Source organism: Prionailurus bengalensis, chromosome B4 (genome assembly GCF_016509475.1).
Source record: "Prionailurus bengalensis isolate Pbe53 chromosome B4, Fcat_Pben_1.1_paternal_pri, whole genome shotgun sequence".
NCBI classification, from domain to species: Eukaryota; Metazoa; Chordata; class Mammalia; order Carnivora; family Felidae; genus Prionailurus; species Prionailurus bengalensis.
Window position 1 is genome coordinate 20,126,369 of NC_057358.1, and position 20,772 is coordinate 20,147,140.

Genomic DNA, 20,772 nt, shown 5'->3' on the forward strand with positions numbered 1-20,772 from the left:
TCGGAAACAGGCTCCAGGCTCTGAGCCGTCAGCCCAGAGCCCGACGCGGGGCTCGAACTCCCGGACCGCGAGATCGTGACCTGGCTGAAGTCGGACGCTTAACCGACTGCGCCACCCAGGCGCCCCTGGTTATTTTATTTTTGAGAGAGAGAGGGAGACACAGAATCCGAAGCAGGCTCTAGGCTCTGAGCTGTCAGCGAGGAGCCCAGTGTGGGGTCCCAACCCACGAATGGTGAGATGGTGACCTGAGCCGAAGTCAGATGCTTAACCGACTGAGCCACCCAGGTGCCCCTACAAAAATTATTTTAGGGACACCTGGGTGGGTTACTCGGTTAAGTGTCTGACTCTTGATTTTGGCTCAGGTCATGATCTCACGGTTTGTGAGTTCGAGCCCCATATCAGTCTCCGCCCTAACAGTGCCAAGCCTGCTTGGAGTATTTCTCTCTCTCTCTCTCTCTCTCTCTCTCTCTCTCTCCCCCCCTCCATTCTCCCTCTCTCTTCCTCCATCCCTCCCTTCCTTCCTCTCTCCCTGCCCCTCCCATGTGCTCTCTTTCAAAAATAAAACAATCTTTTAAAAAAAAATTTTAATGTTTGTTTAGTTTTAAGAGAGAGAGAGAGAGAGCACAAGCAGTTGAGGGGCAGAGAGAGGGAGACAGAATCAGAAGCAGGCTCCAGGCTTCAAGCTGTCTTCACAGAGCCCAACGAGGGGCTCAAACCCATGGACCTCAAGATCATGACCTGAGCTGAAGTTGGATGCTTAACCGACTGAGCCACCCAGGCACCCCCAAAAATAAAATAATCTTAAAAAAATAATTTTTCTCAGTCTGAATCCTTGTATTTCAACAGAGGAGTTTAAATTAACTTACCTGACTAGATACTAGGCTTTTTTGAGAACTGTGTTCTTGTAAATATTGTTGAATTGTGTTATTCTGGCACCACAGTGCATAATGGGGGAAAGCTCTCTAAGTTTAAAAATATATGTGGTCCCACTGAAGTTGGCTAGCTTATACCTTGTTACTCTTCAGAAATTGGTTTTCTTTTAAAAGTGTTACTGATTTTATGTAGACATTAATTTTTGTATACTCCACTTCTAGTCAGCTGGTTAATTTTCTTCATTATACACTGATACTCATAGATTGCCATTTATATAGTTGAGTTGTTCATGAAAAGGTGGTACTGTTTATCAGCTATTTTTACCCGGGAAAAGGACCAGATGTAAGTCAAAGTCGGTGGCAGTGTTTATTGGTCAGTGTCTCCTGGGGGCACCTCTGACCTCCTTAGCGAAAATGTCTTCCCCGCAGGCTCAGTCTGTCAGGTTGGCAGGCTGAATGGCAGCTCAAGTAGGATTCTTGTGAAGAGACGAAATGGCCTAAATTTCGCTCATCATCCAGGACCATGCTTCATCTCTTAGGTCCCAACTCCTTGTGTCAAACTCCCGTAGATATGCTTACTTCCAGCAGAGGAAAAGACGAATCTTTTTTTACACTCTTGTCCCAGAAATCAGTTGAATATTGGTGAGGAAGTTTTAAGACCAAGGTGTCGTAGGCTATGTCCTGGCCCCTGGCCTTGGTGCCTGTGAAGATTCTCGCTGCTGTGCAGGGTATTTGAGCCTAAGGAAGACTGGGTCTTTGTGAAGTTCCACTAGTACTGTTTACCTATCCTTGTTTATGTCTGCATGTTGGTAAAAATCAGATTACTGACAGAAAAAATGAATTCATGTTTTGAAGTAAAGTAGGTTAGACAGTAAACCTAATCTTGACTTCTGAAGATAATTGTAAAACTCATTTTTTTTTTTTTTTAATGTTTATTTTGAGAGAGAACAAGCAGGGGAGGGCAGAGAGAGAGGGAGACAGAATCCAAAGCAGGCTCCAGGCTCTGAGTGGTCAGCACAGAGCCCGATGTGGGGCTCAAACCCACAAGCCATGAGATCATGACCTGAGCTGAAGTCGGCCACTCGACCGACTGAGCCACCCACGTGCCCCTAAGATTCATCGCTATAAAAACACTTGTAAGGTTTTTGCTTAATTTTGTTTATTTTTTCTATCCTAAGACTTGCTACATTTGTGATGAACAAGGACGAGAAAGCAAAGCAGCTACCGGTGCTTGCATGACATGTAATAAACACGGATGTCGGCAGGCTTTCCACGTGACGTGGTAAGTATGCTTCTGTCGTCGTACAAAACCGAAATTCTTGTGCTTCGTGCAGGGAAATACCTTGTAAATTAAAGGCTTAGGTACTCAAATATTTACAGTAAATTTTATTGGGATGATTTCTGTGTTTAGAGTTTCTTCTAAATAAAGATGATTCTAATAATTGAATTTACCAGAGCAGATTTTCAATAGGTGGATTCTGGTTCTCATGTTTTATTTAGTTTCATTTTGTTTAAAATATCGGTGTTTGTTACCTAACCTTTGATTTGTTGTTAGGACTGAAAGAGCTGATGTAGGTAAACTTAGTGCGGTGCCTGCAATATTAGTAAGGATTTTAATCAATGATCGTGTTTCTTCACTGCATGTTTGAAGGTGGGGGAGAGGGGGAAAGCAGTCACTATCATATTCTCAGTATTCTGGTGGCTACTTCTTAAGAAGTTACTTAAGATACTTTTTTGGCATAAAATTTCAAGAGTAAAAATTATCCTAAAATAAAATATTCAACATGATAGACAACAGTTCAAAATTAAAGTTTGGGAATAATCCAAGGACTTGTTACTTTTAGGAAATAGTCTGTATTTAGCAGCCAGTATAGACACATGCTTTATTTCCTGAGCTTTTAGTGTATGGATTTAAGAAGTCCATTTTAGATTAATTTTGGGGAATGGGAAAGACTTTTGGTTGTATACATTCTGTTATTAATGAACTTAATTTTTCTAAGATGAAAATTCTTTCTTGGGTAAAGATATATGCTAATACTACTGTAACTTTGGAATATTAAAAGTGGAAGGCCAAATTGACAAGATAACGATTATAAACTTTAGCACTTTGTGGGTTTTTTTTTTTTAAATGAATATCGTAACTTTAGGATTCGATTCCATTTCTTGTATTGTTTTTGACTGGAAGACACAGCTTATGTTTATCTTGCCTCCTGTATGGTTCTATGAACTGAAGCATTTCCTTGTAACAGTACGTAATCTGCATCTATGGGGCACATCCCATCCCAAGTCATTTCAGTCCTTTAGAAGCCTGGCCTTTCTGTTAGTACCTGTGGTAATAGAGTGAAGAAGTAAAATGGGTGGGGGGTATCTTAAAACAATTTAATGTCTATTTGGTAATGTTAAACATTTATATAAATGCATGTTTAAAACATACATAAATCTTCATTCTTACTAGAGGTAGATGGATCAAAAGTTTATTATAAGCTACAAATGTAACTTAAAAAATATGTACTTGATCACAGTAAGAATAAAGCTTTACATTTGCCCCCTTTACTCTTAGATGTGTATAAGGTTTAATTACAAACCTTACATGCTTGGAAGTGAGTTTTAATTTATTTATATATACCTAACTGTAGTTTGAGATTTAATGTATACATATTATATTTTTATATATATTTTTTGGCTTTTATTTTCAGTGCTCAGTTTGCTGGACTACTTTGTGAAGAAGAAGGTAATGGTGCAGATAATGTCCAATACTGTGGCTACTGTAAATACCATTTTAGCAAGCTGGTAAGAATTTATCTTGAACTTGCAAAATTCTGTTTTATAAAAAAGGCATAATAGCTGTTGCTTTTCTCTTGATTTTTGTGTGAAATTGTTTGCAATTTCATGGTCTCTCCTGGGATTTAAAAGATCTAGTAATTCTTAAAGATTTTGCTTTGCTTTGGTTCATTTATAATGATGAATATTATAAAATAAGTTCTATTAATTAATAGTACATGTTAGGATACATTTAATAGAAAAAGCATGTGTAAAGAACTCTATAATCTAACTCTGGTGATTTTTCTCACTTGTTAGTCATCTTTTTTGCTATATTACTATTATTTACTTATTTTCATTTTTATTTACTAGGAGATAGTAAAACTGAAACAAAGCTGTTTTGTAACTTCTTGGTTGAAGATGTTGAGAAAAATGTATTTAAATACAACTTTGGGAATATTTTAGATTTTTGCCAATTTTTACTGTTACATAATAGCATAGATGATTGAGTTGGTAAAATTTGGTTAGTTGTTACATATATTGTGTCTGTTTTCCTTTGAAGGATCGATATTTAATGTCCTAAGTGTCTATTTTTTTTAGTCTTCAATGATGACAGATTGGTACACGAAAGTTTAAGTCTTCTTTGTTTTTAGTGTCTTGTTTATATTTTTATTAACTTTCCCTTGTGAATGGGGCTTTTTTTTATTCCTTTCTTTTAGGTAAATAGTAAGGGCCTCTTACTCATGAAATCAGCTCATGATTCTCTTCTGGTTCATGCATATAAAATACTTAGATTGTGCAAATATATTGCTTGCTATCAAAAACTTTTATTTTAAGGACAAAGAATATTGAAGTGTTTTAAGACTAATTTTGAGATAGTAAAATTGAAAATTTTGCTTTCTAGATGTTAAAAGCATTTTGGAATCTTAGTTTTCTAAATGGAAGATGATACAGATCAAAATTCAGAAATAATGAAAATGGATTATGAGAGTCTGTAAATTGAATTTTCTCATTGCTAGTTATTGACATGTTGTTGTCCCATTTGCTCGTTAGGGAGGAAAAGTCTAATAATTTAATAAGATTATTTAACCTACATTTGCATAGAATTTGAATGCCTTTCATAGTCATTTTTGTCTAATTTAAACTAGTTATGGTACCACCCAGTTTTAAATACCTCAAATAACTCTCACTGTCATACTTTATTATGAAATTGTTTAAATATTTTAAACAGAAATGTGCATACTTTTATTAATGCTTTGAGAAATGCATGGGTCTAATGCTGACATTTCCTTTAATTTTTTTCTTAATGAATTGCAGAGACAAGTTTTTAGAAAACTATGCCCTAATACTGAAAGTATGAGATATAAAGGCTTCTTGCTTTTTCTAGTGTGGCAGAAAAGTAACTCTCCAAATATTTTCTTTTCTTTTTTTCTAGTCTTGGCATCCTTCCTCAGTATGGCATTCTCTATTTTGGTTGGAACTCCTTTTTTTTTTTTTTTTTTTTTTTTTTAAAGAAGACAATGAAAAATTATAGTTGATTTCTTTTAAGAGGTGGTTTTGTGATAAAGTGACAAATAAGCTCCTGCTTATTTGAAAATATAATCTATTTTCACACATTTTCATAAATGTACAAAAATATGGCATTAATGTTGAATTTAGGTTTAGATTTTCCTTTATAATGCAATAGACAGCATATAGATGGTGTCTAAACTGGATTATATAGTTTGAAATAGCAAGGTGGTTTTTTTTTTTTGTTTTGTTTTTTTGTTTTTGTTTTTACTTCAGTAGACATTTTTAAATACTGCACACTTGAATTGGTTTAAGCCTAACAGAAAGATTATTTAAAAAATTTTTATATACATATACATGTATGTATATATATTTTCTTTTTTAGAAAAAGAGCAAACGGGGATCTAATAGGTCATATGATCAAAGTTTAAGTGATTCTTCCTCTCACTCTCAGGATAAACATCATGAGAAAGAGAAAAAAGTAAGTGGATTTGTTGTTGCTATATATGTAGCACATCTACTTAATAGTTTTTTTTTTTCCCTTTTTTAGATAAAATTAAGTTCTTGATAGCTGGATTGAGACATGGAAATACTGAAAATTTTTGACTAATTGAGAGTATAAAGTCAAAGAGTAGGTTTAAAATAATGCCATATTTGTGAATATGTTTGTATGTACCTGTTTCAACTGAAAATTTGAAATACAGCTTGACCAAAAGCATGAGAGAGATTTCTTGCATGTGTTACTGTGGTCATCTTGTGAAATCTTTAGGTGACTTCAGCGTTTGTGGCTATACATTATTAACTATTTCACATGTAAGTAAAAATCTCATCATCTTTTTCACTTTATAATGGAACAGTTTTGAAGTTCTGTATATTCTTGACTTTTTCTCCCCCAGTGGTGCTGCTAATGGTTTATTATTATTATTTTTTTAATGGCCAAATGTAATATCATTTGAGAATATTTTATCTTTTAATAAAGCACTAAAAGCTTGCCTGATACTAATCTGTCTTTTTCTGACTTACCTTTTTTCTGCTTACGTTTTTATTTATTTTAAAGGATAGGATATGAGTAATTTTTAGTGAACTAATAATAAGTACAGTAGAATCATTCATAGGTTATATTGCCAACATAGGAAAAGGATACTACTGTGAATTGTTTTTAATGAAGTGAGGATAAAAAAGACATCTTCAATTGGAAAGTAATACTACTCTTAAACATTTGGTATAAACTAGTTTGGAACCTTTTCATGTCTGTAAATTCTTAGGATTTGGGAACAGATTTGATTTGAATTTATGTGTGTGTCTTTTTTTAAGGTAAACATTTTTAAAGCTTAAATTTTTAATTTTGAACTTGGGTTTTCAGTTATGAGTGAAATAATAATTATAACTTTGTATTTGCCTTTATAGCATTTGTTAGGTTTATATATATGTTTTATAGACCTTATAGGCAGCAAGTATACATATTCATCTTGATTTCTTTTACGAGGTGGTTTTGTGATAGTGACAATTATAGGGTTCTATTTTGCTGTCTTGTTTGGATTACTGATGGGAAAATGGCAGATTGGGTTTAATTAGCAGTTTTACTAAGAAGCGCTGTGAGGTTTTATGTAAGCTTATTTTAATCCACGAATGAGGGATATAGGTAGGGCTCATTGTAAATTGTGAAGAGGGAAGTCTTACTGATGATATTCTTCTCTTCAGCCATTTCATGAGCATTATCTTCTTTAAAGAAGTGTTTGTGGTATGACCATGTTTATCCTAATATATGCCCGTCATGGTTGTTTTTAATGGTCAGTTATTAAATGTAGTACAGTGTTTAATAAATACAGTGCTAATGACTATATTTATCTTTTTTGTTGTAGGAATGAGATTTTCATTTTATGAGTGTTTTTACAGTTGAATACTAGGTTAACAACATTGTATTTAGTCAAACTGTTTAGCTATGAATTTTAGCAGTTGGTATTTTCATTAGTATATGAATACTATTTGCATTTTGTTTTTGGCATATGTAAGATTAGTATAACTTGATTTTGTTGTCAAACTTAAAATCATTTCTACATTTTATTTTGTAATAGTTTTTCTGATAATCTATAAAGGCTAGGAGGTAGACATAGTATACATTTATTATTCTTGGACGTGGTTGCTTGCCTTGGGAATATTTGGGAAGGGACTTTTTTTATTATGGTATGATGCTAAATGATAATACAGCTGTAAAGACTGGGTGTTATAGACTGTGTCATCCTCTATCCCTCTCTATCTCTTTTAAGATTGTAATATCTAGTAGGTTTATCTAGTATATTCTTACCCTGTTATAAAATGTTGCATTGAACGGTAGCACTCACAATCCATTCTGATTTTAGAATACTGTATATTGTGAGGTGAATTTTGGTCTTATTCATGAGGTATGTTGGAGTCACTCTCCCTTCGAATTTTTTTATTTGCCTTCATACTGGTACATATTTTAAAATCTATTTTAAATATTTTGTATTAAGTTATAACTGAGTGGTCGTCATAAAGAATATTTCATACTGATTGTTGTGCTATCCAGATCCCTTATTTGAAAATGAAATCAACAGTTTATAAATTACCTTTTTATGTAACTATGAGAACATAAAAAAGTGCATAGTTTTTGCTTTTCAGAGAATTTATGTGTGACCCAAGATATATTAATACTGGTTAGGCATTAACTGTGAGAAAGGAAAATTAATAGTGAGTTACAACTTTGAATAAAGGACAGTTTCCATACAAATGGAAAAGTTGGCATATATATGTATTTTTAAAGGAACAAAAGTACGTGTTTGAAATGAATTGAAACTATGTATAGGAGGGGTTTAATTCAGTCATTACACAGTTTGTATCTTTATTGTTTAAGAAGAATACCCTCTAAGACTATTTAAAAAAAATTTTTTTTTTTAACGTTTATTAATTTTTGAGACAGGGAGAGACAGCATGAATGGGGGAGGGTCAGAGAGAGAGGGAGACACAGAATCTGAAACAGGCTCCAGGCTCTGAGCTGTCAGCACAGAGTCTGATGCGGGGCTCGAACTCACGGACCGCGAGATCATGACCTGAGCCGAAGTCGGATGCTTAACCGACTGAGCCACCCAGGTGCCCCTACCCTCTAAGACTATTAATGTTCATTATAAAACAGAATTTTCTTTTAAGCCTAGTATTTTTATGTTTACAGAAGTGAGACTGTGGGCCAAGGTTAGGAAATGGAGAAGGGGTATCAGACATGGCAATACGTGGTTGTATTGTGAGGTTCCCAGCTTCAGAAAGGATTTTTTTCTGAAAGTTAATTTGTGGGTCTTTATTTAGAAATCTGTGGTTATTTAATGCATTGAGATAATGCAGTTCAAATGATCCTCTCCCTACTCATTAATGTTAACTAATCCATGATGTATTAAAAGTGTGGTATTATACTTAACCATACTTTGCAGCAAAGTCACCATTAGTGACAATGTATTATGTGGAAATGCGCTCATTTCCATGTAGGTTTCCTAGAAAATTGTTCTGTCCCCTACTGTAGCTATGAGGGACTATCTCCTGCAGTGTTCTCCACCCCCCTTACTTGCTCTACTTTACTGTTACTAACAATTGGCAATAGATAAAGGAGCTTTTGCCAACATAAATATTGTTAGTGTATGCTGGGTGTTTGTGGGAGGTAGGTTTGCAGTCAGTGTTTTGTGAACCACAGATATTGACTTACTGTTTTGTAGGAATACTCATTTCTTTGAAGAGAACTGGGCTACTTCTGTGGCTCTCAGAGGACAAACTCTCATTCACAGAGTTGTCATTACTTTTCTGTATCTTTTTAAAAGTTTTCAGCATTGAGAGCTACCTGTCATCCCCTTTCCTTTTTTGTGTACTTTCCTTTTGGAAATCTTCCACTCAGGTTAAGGCTTTAAGCTTCTACATGTGCAAAGAGTTAAGAGAGGGCAAGGTCTTTTCAGGAACAGCAGTTAAGAATGCCTGGGGTGTGTGTTTGGTGGGGCTGAAGAGTGACAGGAGACCACTTGGTCAAAAAAGGGCAGTTCCTGAGGATTTTATAAGTGATGCTCGTTTGATCCTTCATCCTGAGGTGTTGGGCAGCCAGCCAGAAGGATTAAAATTTTGTTGACTTCTGATTTTGCAATAATTTTAGACTCTGAGAAAAGTTGAAAAATAGTACACATTTCTCTGTACCACTCACCCAAATTTTCCAAATGTTGACATTTTAAGCTTTATCATGTCGTCCCTCCCCTCCCCTCTTTGCTGTCCCTCTTTTTCACTCTGTACATTCTTTTTCTGCATTACTAGAGAATAAATTAGAAACGTAATACCCCTTTAGCCTAAGTGTACTACTCAGTGTGTAGTTTTAATAAAAAGGGGGATTTCCTACATGATTATAGTACAATTATCAGAATCAGTAAATTAACATTTTTTACAGAACCATTAGCTAATCTGCACATCCCATTCAAATTTCCCCCACTGGTATCCTCCATACTGACGGGGAAACTTTTTCTGGGTCAGAATCCAATCCAGGATCACGTTTAGTTGTCATGTCTCCTCAGCTTTTCAGTCTGTTCTTCTGGAATATTTCCTTAATTCTTTGTCTTTCATGACCTTGATGACTATGAAGCCCTGTTTCAGGTTCTTGGAGACATTGCTTTGATCTTAACAGTGGATTTTATGGTCACACCCTTGTTTTACTCTTCCCGGAATGGTTTCCTGAGGGTACTCTTCAGTACCTTGTTACTCTTCAGAAATTGGTTTCCTTTTAAAAGTGTGTTACCAATTTTATGTAGACATTAGTTTTTGTATACTCAACTTCTAGTCAGCTGATTAATTTTCTTCATTATACACTGATACTCATAGATTGCCATTTATATAGTTGAGTTGTTCATGAAAAGGTGGTACTGTTTATCTTTGTCTGGAAGCCATTCTTTTATATTGTCTGCTTTTTGCATAGTATATGAATTTTCAGGACCACCAAATAACCTTTCCTGATTTAGTTTATCTCTGTATTCCTTTATTTTTTTAAACAAAAAATCAGATTGCACTTGCAACATACTACTTAAAAAATCGCCTTAGTTAAATCATCCAATTCATTAAATACACTTTCTACTTTCTGTGTTACCACAGGCAACAATGTTGTTAAACTTTCAGCTTCTGTATAACAAGGACCCCTTTTCCTCTAATATACAATTAAATTTCTCTCACTTTGTTTTATGCTCTGGTTAGCAGCCTTCCTGAAAGGCCAGAAGGTTTCAAGTAATAGTCTCTTCAGTATTCATTAGTCTTTCCTCATAATCTCCTGAAAGTCCTTTTAGCTTTTGCCCATTGCTTAATTCCATGCCACTCCCCCATCTTAGGGTTTTTTGTGATGGTAGTGTACCACGCCTCATAACAAAATCTGAATCAGTTACCTCTTGCAGCACAATAAATTTCCCTAAAGTTGAGTAGCTTTACTATAATAAACATTTATTGTCTCACAGTTTCTGTGGGTCTGGAATTTGGACTTAGGGTTTTTCTAGCTCAGGGTCTCTCATCCAGTTGTGGTCAGGATTTTGGCAGGAATACAGAAGCTTGATTCAGGCTGGAGGATGTGCTTCCAAGGTGGCTTAGTCCCATGGCTAGCACGTTGGTGCTGGCTGAGTAAGAACCTCACTTTCTGGCTGCGTGGGTATTTCATTAGGGCTGCTTAGGTGCTGTGTGACAGGGCACCTAGTTTTCCCCAGGGTGAGTGATCTAAGAGCAAGGTGAAAGCTGCAGATTTTTTTTTTTTTTTTAACGTTTATTTTTGAGAGAGCGAGTGAGCGCAAGCAGGGGAGGGGCAGAGAGAGGAGACACAGAATCCAGAGCAGGCTCCGGGCTCTGAGCTGTCAGCACAGAGCCCGATGTGGGGCTTGAACTCAGGAACTGCTAGATCATGACCTGAGCTGAAGTCGGACACTTAACTGACTGAGCCACCCAGACACCCTGAAAGCTGCAGTTTTTTTTTTGTGACCTAGCCTCGGATGTTACATGTTGCCTTCCTACCCCCCTTGTTGAATGACTTTTTTTTTAACTTTTTTTTTGGTGGTAAAATATATATAAAATAGCATTTGCCATTTTAACCACTTTTAAGACACTTCATTTTTGCAATATTCTGTCGCTTACACAGAGCAACCTATTCAGTGTATTTGGATACTACCTATGGGCAAAGATCATGGGATATTCTTGGAGGCTGGCTACTCCACCTTGAGAATTGGGTAGATACCCTGTTTCCTATTAAATTTTTCACTCATAGGTTTTAGCATCCATTGATGCTTCTACCTGAAATAGTGTTTGACAGAAAATAATTTTCCATAATTCATTCTATATCCATTAATTAGTTGGTATTCTGTAAATTAGAGCTTCCCTCCCTTTCTCTCATTTTTCATCAGTAATGGGGAAGGGAGGATTCTATAAAGGAAGTAGCCATAGATACAGGAAGAAAATTAGGAGAGATCTAGGATGTGAATATTTTAAGAAAGTTAGTGCTCAGCAATTAGATGCATTTGAGAGATCAACTAATATAAAGCAAGTATATGTCTTTTGGATTTAATGCTGAAGAAGTTCTTGAGACAGTCTCAGTGTAATGGTCAGAGGAGAAGCTAATTGAAGTTGGTAGATGAATAGAGTAAATATGAGGAAATGTAAATAGAGTATTTAACTCTTTTAAAAGAATCTTGGATGTCAATAAGAGGGAAGAAATAGGGCAATAACCGGAGGAATACATGATACTAAGGTGTAGTAGTGAACAAGAAGAATACTTTGTCTTCCTGTATTGTGGGAGGAGGAAGGAAAGAGTCATTTAGATCCTTAACTTGGTCACCTGGATAATGAAGCAGAGAAAATAGGTATGGACAGAATCCTAAGGGAGATATTGCTATGCAGATTGGGTGTAAATATAAGGAAAAGGAACAAGTGAGTTGTTGTCAAAAGTGTTTAAAGTAGTAAGTCATGGGATCCAAGTTGGATAAATAGATGGAAGTGAAACTAGGGGACAGGGTCACATAGATTTGGACAAAATATTGGAGCAAGGGTCTGGAAGACTCAGTGAGGTCCAAGAACAAGTAAGAGTGTGAATCAACGCAAAGTATGGAGAAAGTATAGATCATAGTGGTTTAATATTTCACTGGTCGTTCTGACATCAGTTATTGCGAGACAGGTCTCCATGGGTCTCTCGGATTCGTACACATCTTATGAATAGAGGCCTTGACTGCCTTTGTTCCAGGTTATCTTTTCAGAGTTGTTTACGTAATGAACAGTCTTGGAAAATGGAGGCACCGTCATCAAGAGCAAAGGGCAGATTTGCTTATAGCCATGGAAAATATATAGAGATACTATCTCTTTCTGGGGTATTTGGCAGTAGGCCTGCTTACTGTTCAGAATTGGGTTTCCTAAGCCCAAAGTTCCTCTCCTGTAATGAAACCCACTATGTATGCAAGCATCATTTGACACTTTTCAGGTCATCGTGTTAAAACTGGGACTTGGGGAACCCGTGGAAATGCTGACATTTCTGGCTACTCCTGTTGTTGTGAGTAATAAAGCCCTTTGTGTTTTTTTTTTTTTAATTTTTTTTTTAACGTTTATTTATTTTTGAGACAGAGAGAGACAGAGCATGAACAGGGGAGGGTCAGAGAGAGAGAGAGGGAGACACAGAATCTGAAATAGGCTCCAGGCTCTGAGCTGTCAGCACAGAGCCCGACGCGGGGCTTGAACTCACGAACCGTGAGATCATGACCTGAGCCGAAGTTGGCCGCTTAACCGACTGAGCCACCCAGGCGCCCCAACCCTTTGTGTATAACCAGGACTCTAGTATCTTCTTGCAGCATCCATGAAGCTGGCAGCTCACTTGTTAAATAGGATAGTAGACCCTTCGTAATTTCTGGCACAAGATGTTATTATACCCATATTGAAGAAGAGAGAATTTAAGTGAATGCTATTGGAATTGAGGATGTTCGGGAATTGTGAGATTTGTCGACCTAGGATTAACCTTATTTTGGCTAATTGTGGTCTTGTGGTCAGGGCTGTTGGGATGCTGTGGTTGAAGGTCTTACATGGAGTAGGGAAGAATTACCTAAAGAAAAATCATGGGCAGACAAAAACAAGAGATACCTACTAGTAAATGACAGAGCCAGGATTTAAGACCAAGTATGCCTGACCCCAAAGTCCATGGATTATTTTTCATATATCTTCCTGTCTTTTTCTTGGAGGTTTAATAATCACATTTCTTTAAAAGTTAGATAAATCAGATATATTACAAAACTTTTCTTTTGTATGAGTACACATGGTGAAGTTTTTTCATGTTCTAAAAAGAATGCTAGTGCAAAGAATCTTGGGAATCTTTTTTTTCCTTATGAATCTTATATAGTGTTTCAGGAGGTTGTTATTTAGCCTAGTAAATGTTTGGGAGAAGGGATTTATAAAGAGTGTGTAGCTTAGAAGGGATAGATACCTTGTCAAAGAGGATGGATGACAAGTGAAAATTACAAGTCGGTGTGAATAACCTTTTTGAAATTTTTCTTGAATTTAGATGTTGAAGACCAACATTAATACAGTGTGCATCAATTAAATGGCATGTCCATGAAATGGGCTTTTGTGACTAATTGAATTGGTTGAAGGCTAAGTTCTTTAGTCTATAGAGTTATTATTTTTCGTAAGGTTGAGATTCCACAAGACATAAAGACTCAAATGCTTACATACATTTAGGTGTTTAGGGTTATATTCCAGCTATCTAAAAACCATAGCATTATGGAGATTCAGTGACTATAAGGAATTGTTTTACTATTATAATACAAATATTTGTCAATATATTATCTATGTTAAACTATCTAGTTTAATTTCCTTTTTCATAGTTGAAGAAATAAGGACATGCATGTTTAATTGATAAACGTTTATGAAGCATCTACTGAATTTCAGACACCATGCTCATTTCCTAGGAAAACAAATTAAAAATGTAGAGTGTCTCATTGATATTAAACAGTTTGTCCAAAGTTATACATTTGGGAGCCTAATAGTGAGAAAGCTCAGTTTATATTTTTAAACTTTTGTGCTCTGTTCATTTGACTTTTGTATGTTTCAGAAATGGAGCTACAAGCAGTGAGAGTGTTGAGTAAATAGGTGAAGTTTTTTGAAAAGATGTTTACTGTATTTCCTCTAATTTGATTTGTCACTGATTGATACATACCACTAAGAAAGAAAAAAGGATGCCGAGTAAATTGTGACATAGGATCACCGTAATATACGTGTCCATTTTATAGGTTTAAATAAGTTACTTAGAATCTGTTAAATATGGCATGTCAGGAGCTTAAATTTCATATTCTTTCCCCCAAATAAGTATTAGATAATTACTTTAAGGTGTATATATAAAATGGTTATTTATCACTATTTAGCTACTTATAGCACCTAATTTTTAGAAATGATATAAATGGCCAAGAATAAATGAAAAGTTATGACTCGTGTGGAGTGGGATATGTGTGCCTCACGTTTCTCATTGTGTCTAGGTGATATTAGTATTTAATCTCATAGGATTGTTGTAAAAATTAAGTGAATTAATGCATCTAAAAATGCCTTGGCACTTCTTAAAAAAAATTTGTTTTTTAGGATTTATTTTTGAGAGAGAGAGTGAGGAAGGGCAGAGAGAGAGGAACAGAGGATCCCAAGCAGGCCCCACACAATCAGCGCAGAGCCCAATATCGGGCTGGAACCCACCAACTGTGAGATCATGATCTGAGCCACAGTCCAATGCTCAGTTGATTGGGCTACCCAGGTGCCACCCCTGCCTTGGCATGTCTTAGAAGTGCTAGTTGGAAATCTGGTTGTCCGTGCAGAAAACTGAAAGGCACCTTAAGTGTTAGTTAATATTATTAATATTATTATATTTAAAATCCATGATTTTAAAAGACAAATAATGGGGGAAGGGCCTTTTAATAGGAGTAAAAGATGCAGTATATATACAAAAGATGCAATATGCACTTAAAATTTTTTTAGTTAAAAACACTTTTTAAATAAATTTTTAAAAATGTTTATTTATTTTCAAGACAGCACAAGACAGGGGAGGGATAGAGACAGAGAGGGAGACACAAAATCCAAAGCAGGCTCCAGGCTCTGAGCTGTCAGCACAGAGCCCGACGCGGGGGTCAAATCCAGGAACCGTGAGATCATGACCTGAGCTGAAGTCAGATGCTTAACTGACTGAACCACCCAGGCACCCCTTTATTTAAAAATTGTTTTAATTAAAAAAATTTTATTCCTAATTTTGCTTAATAATTTTATTTATAAAAGACTGGAAGAAAAGTCAATAGGTGTTAACCATGATAGCTCTACTATATTTAGCTTTTTTGTTTTAAGACTGTTTCCTAAATATTGTTTAGTTTGTTTTTAAATAACTTATATACCAGGTTATTTTTACCTTTCTATTTTTTCTTTAAGTTTTTTAAATGTTTATCTTTGAGAAGGAGAGAGAGCGAGAGAGTGAGCGAGCGTGAGAGAGAGCATGCATGAACATGAGCAGGGGAAGGGCAGACAGAGAGGGAGACACAGAATCAGAAGCAGGCTCCAGGCTCTGAGCTGTCAGCACAGAGCCAGAGGTGGGGCTCGAACTCATGGAATGTGAGATCATGACCTGAGCCAAAGTCAGATGCTCAACTGACTGAGCTACCCAGGTACCCCTTACCTTTCTATTTTAAAAGATTTTAATATTACAAGAAATTTGTATGAATAGTACAATGAACAACTATGTAGGTTTAACCTAGATTCAACAATTGTTGACATTTTACACCACATTTGATTTATCTTTATACATATGCATAAAATACAGAGACATTTAAAAAACCTTGTGTATCCATTTGAGAATTAATTGCTTACATGGTGACACTCCATCTCTAAATAGGCATGCATCTCCTAAGGACATTTTCCTACATTGCTGCAATGTAACTATCTTACTTAAGAAACATAACATTAATGTAGTAGAAAGTCATGTATTATATTATTCATTAATTATTAATGTTATAAATGATCACCTATGATTATATTTAATATATTAGTGTAATATAATACTACTTTGATATAACATTAAATACTTAGGAAATAAAACATAATTAATTATGAAATATAACCACTATTTAATACATAGTCTATCCAAATATCTCCTTTTGTCCCAGTAATAGCTGTACTTTAATAGCTGATTTGAAAAATTGACTCAGGATAGAGTGAAGTATCAGATACTGCATTTAGTTATTTTTCTTTAATTTGCTATAATCTAAAAACAGTCTCCAGGCTTTTCTGTCTTTTTGACATTGATATTTTTCAAGAGTCCAGACCATTTGTTTCACAGATTATCCTTCTCCAGGGATTTTTCTTATTTATTTACACCTCCTGATTAGATCCAGGTTAAATATATTTGATAGAATTACCACATAAGGGGTGTGTTGTTCATAGCGCATCACCTCCTTTAAAAGAAAATATCATCATATCATATTCTTTTACTGGGGATGGTATTTAGAAGCCAGTTCTGTTTGGCGTGTGTCCCTGTTTTACAGTGGACCCCTGCCTGGAAGGGTGATTTGAAACTTAGATCAGTCCTTCTTCTCTGTAGGCCTCTTGCATTTGTCCAGTATTGGCAAGGACAAAACCCTTGTCTCAGATGCTGTTCTCACACTGGCCCCCAGTGCTTTCCAGTGGAGACTGTTGATTTGGGGGTTTATTTGCTACTTCCTTCTCCCGTCACAAATACTGTTACCATGTATGTCTTTAGGGCTTTGTCCCAACCCGCTTGTATTTTGGAGTTCATGGCGATATTTTGAACAATTGGTTTTGTTGTAAATGTTAGTCCACGGATTTTGGTTTTCTTGTTTAAGCTGTTTCTTTTTATGTGGGGACTCAGATTGGGAAACTGTGTGCTATATGTTGCCACCAAATTCCCTTTCTTACTATTTTATTTTTTCTTATTTTAAAAGGAGTTTTCTACTTGTGTAATTTTATCATCTGTATGTATAAAGACTATAGATTTTTATATGTTAATTTTATTTTTTTTTTATTAAATTTTTTTTTTCACGTTTTATTTATTTTTGAGACAGAGAGAGACAGAGCATGAACGGGGGAGGGGCAGAGAGAGAGGGAGACACAGAATCGGAAGCAGGCTCCAGGCTCTGAGCCACCAGCCCAGAGCCCGACGCGGGGCTCGAACTCACGGACCGTGAGATCGTGACCTGGCTGAAGTCGGACGCTTAACCGACTGCGCCACCCAGGCGCCCCTATATGTTAATTTTATATGCTACTACCTTATTGTATCATGTGAGGTATTTTTATCACTGATAATTCACGCAATCATTGGTTCACGTAAAATTTTATTTTATTAAAAAATTTTTTTGAAACGTGTATTTATTTTTTGAGAGACAGAGACGGAGCATGAGCTGGGGAGGGGACAGAGAGAGAGGGGAAGTCACAGATTCCAAAGCAGGCTCCAGGCTCTGAGCTGTCAGCACAGAGCCTGATGCAGGGCTCGAACTCATGAACCATGAGATCAAGACCTGAGCTGAAGTTGGACGCCTAACCGACTGAGCCACCCAGGCGCCCCTGATTCACTTAAAATTTTAAAGGGGGTATTAACCTCAAGTGATAATTTGTGACAGAAGTAGTACAAAGTAGTTTCACAATACCTTAGTGTGTTATCAGATCTTTTGTGTCATAATAGCTGTATCTTAACAGCAAGTGATTTTTGTTGTTGTTTTTCATTTCACAAATAGGCAGTATCAGAAACAAATTGATCTGAAACTTTTAGATATAGCATTTCATTTAAGAGGGGAGAATGTATGGAAAAGAAGTATGTAGCATATAGACAGAACATTTTAATAAAAGCAGTTTGGGGTAGCTCTCCAGCCACTTGTACTTCTCTGTACAAGCTTATTTTGCTTCTCCTATGATAATGATAATGCCTTGGGCCCTATATTTCTCTCTCCATAGTAGTTCTAACTCCTAATTCTGTTTATTATGATAAAATACATGTAACATTTACTATCTGAACCATTTTTTTTAATGGAGCATCTCAAGATTTTTTTTAAGTTTGTTTTTTTAGACAATCCTCTAATTCTTTTTTAATTTTTTTTTTTTTTTTGAGAGACAGAGCAAGAGAGAGAGAGAGAGAGAGAGAGAGAGAGAGTGGCAGAGAGAGAATCCCATGAGGGGCAGAGAGAGGGAGAGAGAGTGCAGAGTCTGAAGTGGGGCTCTAGCTCACCCAAAGTGGGGCTCCAGCTTAGCTAAAGCAGGGCTTGACCTCATGACCCATGAGATCATTACCCGAGCCAAAGTTGATGCTTAACTGACTGCGCCACCCAGGCACTCCAATTTTTTTTAATGTTCGTTCATTTTTGAGAGAAAGAGCGAGAGAGCACAAGTGAGGGAGGAGCAGAGAGAGAGAGAGAGAGAGGGACACAGAGAATTCAAAGCAGGCTCTGCGCTGTCAGTGCAAAGCCCGATGAAGTGCTTGAACCCATGAGCCAGTGAGATCATGACCTGAGCCAAAGTCAGAAGCTTAACTGACTGAGCCACCCAGGCACCCCTATCTTAACCATTCTTAAGTGCATATAGTTCGGTGCACTGATAGCTGTGTCAGGACAGCAACAAGTCTAAAACCTCAATGCGCGTGCTTTGCCAGAGATTGAAAATGGCAAAATCATCAGTCACAGAAACTTCTAGGTCAAATGCATAATGAGGGGCCCTAAAGGTAGAGAATATAGCTTGCTGCACAGATTCCAGCACAACCTGTTGGTTTGGGCTCCTCTCAAAGAATGCATATTTGCAGGAGAGCTGATATAAAGGAACAAGTAAAAATGCCAATGAATCATATAGAGGCTTTAATACCTAAAAAGTTCGGGGCGCCTGGGTGGCGCAGTCGGTTAAGCGTCCGACTTCAGCCAGGTCACGATCTCGCGGTCCGTGAGTTCGAGCCCCGCGTCCGGCTCTGGGCTGATGGCTCGGAGCCTGGAGCCTGTTTCCGATTCTGTGTCTCCCTCTCTCTCTCTCTCTCTGCCCCTCCCCCGTTCATGCTCTCTCTCTGTCCCAAAAATAAATAAACGTTGGAAAAAAAAAAAAGTTCAACAAGACGCCTAGTCTCCTTTTTGATAGTGGGGTAGGGTATGGAGACCTACGAGGGATCAGACATTGTAAATCTGCTCACATAGTTCGAAATAACTTCACTTGTTGAGCAGGTCCCTGAATTTTATTGTGGTTTTTCACCTTGCCTTGGTGGGAGAGGTGTGATAACAAGGAAGGAAGAGTGTTGAGAGTGATGCTACTGACTCAACAGCCCATAGCGAAAGCTTTAGAAATCAGAGGATAGAGAGACACTAAATCCTGGCATACCTGTTGGTGTGACATTTGGCAAGGGGATTTAGATTGTCCTGAAGAAGCGCTGCAGACTTCTATCGGAGCCCTTGCAGTGTGCACGTGAACTGACTTGATCCTCTGGTTATAAGTGGTATGGCAAAGAAGGCATTGGCAGTGTCCAGGACAACTTAGCAAGTACCATCAGTCCTTGTAATAGATTAAGTCTGTAGCAGCTGTGACTGTGAGAGCAATAACTAACTCAGTTGACAGTAATTTACTATTGTTAAGTCTCTAGCTCCTGTTCACCTTTTTTTTTTTTTTTTTCCAGTGGCCTTGCAAGGTTTTTGTGTTGAGATAGCACATCTGTTACTGTAAGTCTTTAATCAAGGTTGTGGTTTCCCTTTGTCCTCCTGGAATTTCTGTTCCATTTCTCTTGGGCCACTGAGGGAAAGGAAATGGTTTGGGAAGCTATTTTTATGTTCCATTAGCACTTCCTGATTGGGGGAATACTGTTTGGCACTTACAGGTAGGTAATGACAAGCATATAACACAGGAATTTGTAAACTTTTTCTGTAAAGAACCAGATAGTAAATATTTTAGGCTTTGCAGATCACATACAGCCTCTGTCACATATTCCCTCTCCCCACCTCCACCCCCTACCATTTTTAACAGTTCTTTAAAAATACAAAGATTATTGCTAGGTTGGGTGTCATATCAATTCCTGCTACACTTTTAGGTATATAAGCAGCACAAGAATAGTTAATTACCCAAAGGCTTGGCCTACAAAGTCATGTTAGCATCCTTGCCCTACTGAATCTGTCCACTGAATCCTAGTGCCTTTTTTCTTTAATGGCCCAGATAAGATAGTGATCTGGGTATCTTCTCTCCACATTCCTCAGCATACTCGAATGGTTATATATGGTCATTGATTGATTCCTTCTTGGTGACAGGGAAACCTCATCGCCATCTCTAATCATTTTTCTTCTTCACAAAACTGGTGTTGCCTTAAAGGATGAGGAGGTTGGGGAAGAGTGAGAGGTTGTGGGGTTAGAGAGTGGCTCTGTACCATTAAATATGCCTTTGTATTTACTTTCATTTTGAAAGGCACGGTGACTGCTCATGAGTCACTCAAATAAATTTCCCATCTTTTCAGAACTTACAATGCCCTATTAAGTGATGTCCTTGTGATCGATGCCATTTATTTCAACCCTTGGAACCCCTTGACTTAGCAGCCAGATTCTGCCCTTTGGTTGACTAGATCTTGGCTTAACATAGTGGGGACCTCTTTTGGAGAGCT

The 20,772-nt window shown here is 36.9% G+C and overlaps 1 protein-coding gene across 11 annotated transcripts in view; it reads left to right on the plus strand.

Moving 5' to 3' along the window:
• MLLT10 (MLLT10 histone lysine methyltransferase DOT1L cofactor) overlaps positions 1–20,772 on the plus strand; it is a 238,329-nt gene that overhangs the window by 108,920 nt on the left and 108,637 nt on the right. For 10 of the 11 annotated variants that reach the window (XM_043561629.1, XM_043561630.1, XM_043561628.1 and 7 more), the window contains 3 exons: positions 2,051–2,154; positions 3,569–3,662; positions 5,527–5,622. In XM_043561629.1, the coding sequence (XP_043417564.1) occupies positions 2,051–2,154; positions 3,569–3,662; positions 5,527–5,622 (294 nt within the window). The remainder of the gene's footprint in view (positions 1–2,050; positions 2,155–3,568; positions 3,663–5,526; positions 5,623–20,772) is intronic. The other variant, XM_043561632.1, reaches the window with a different exon arrangement.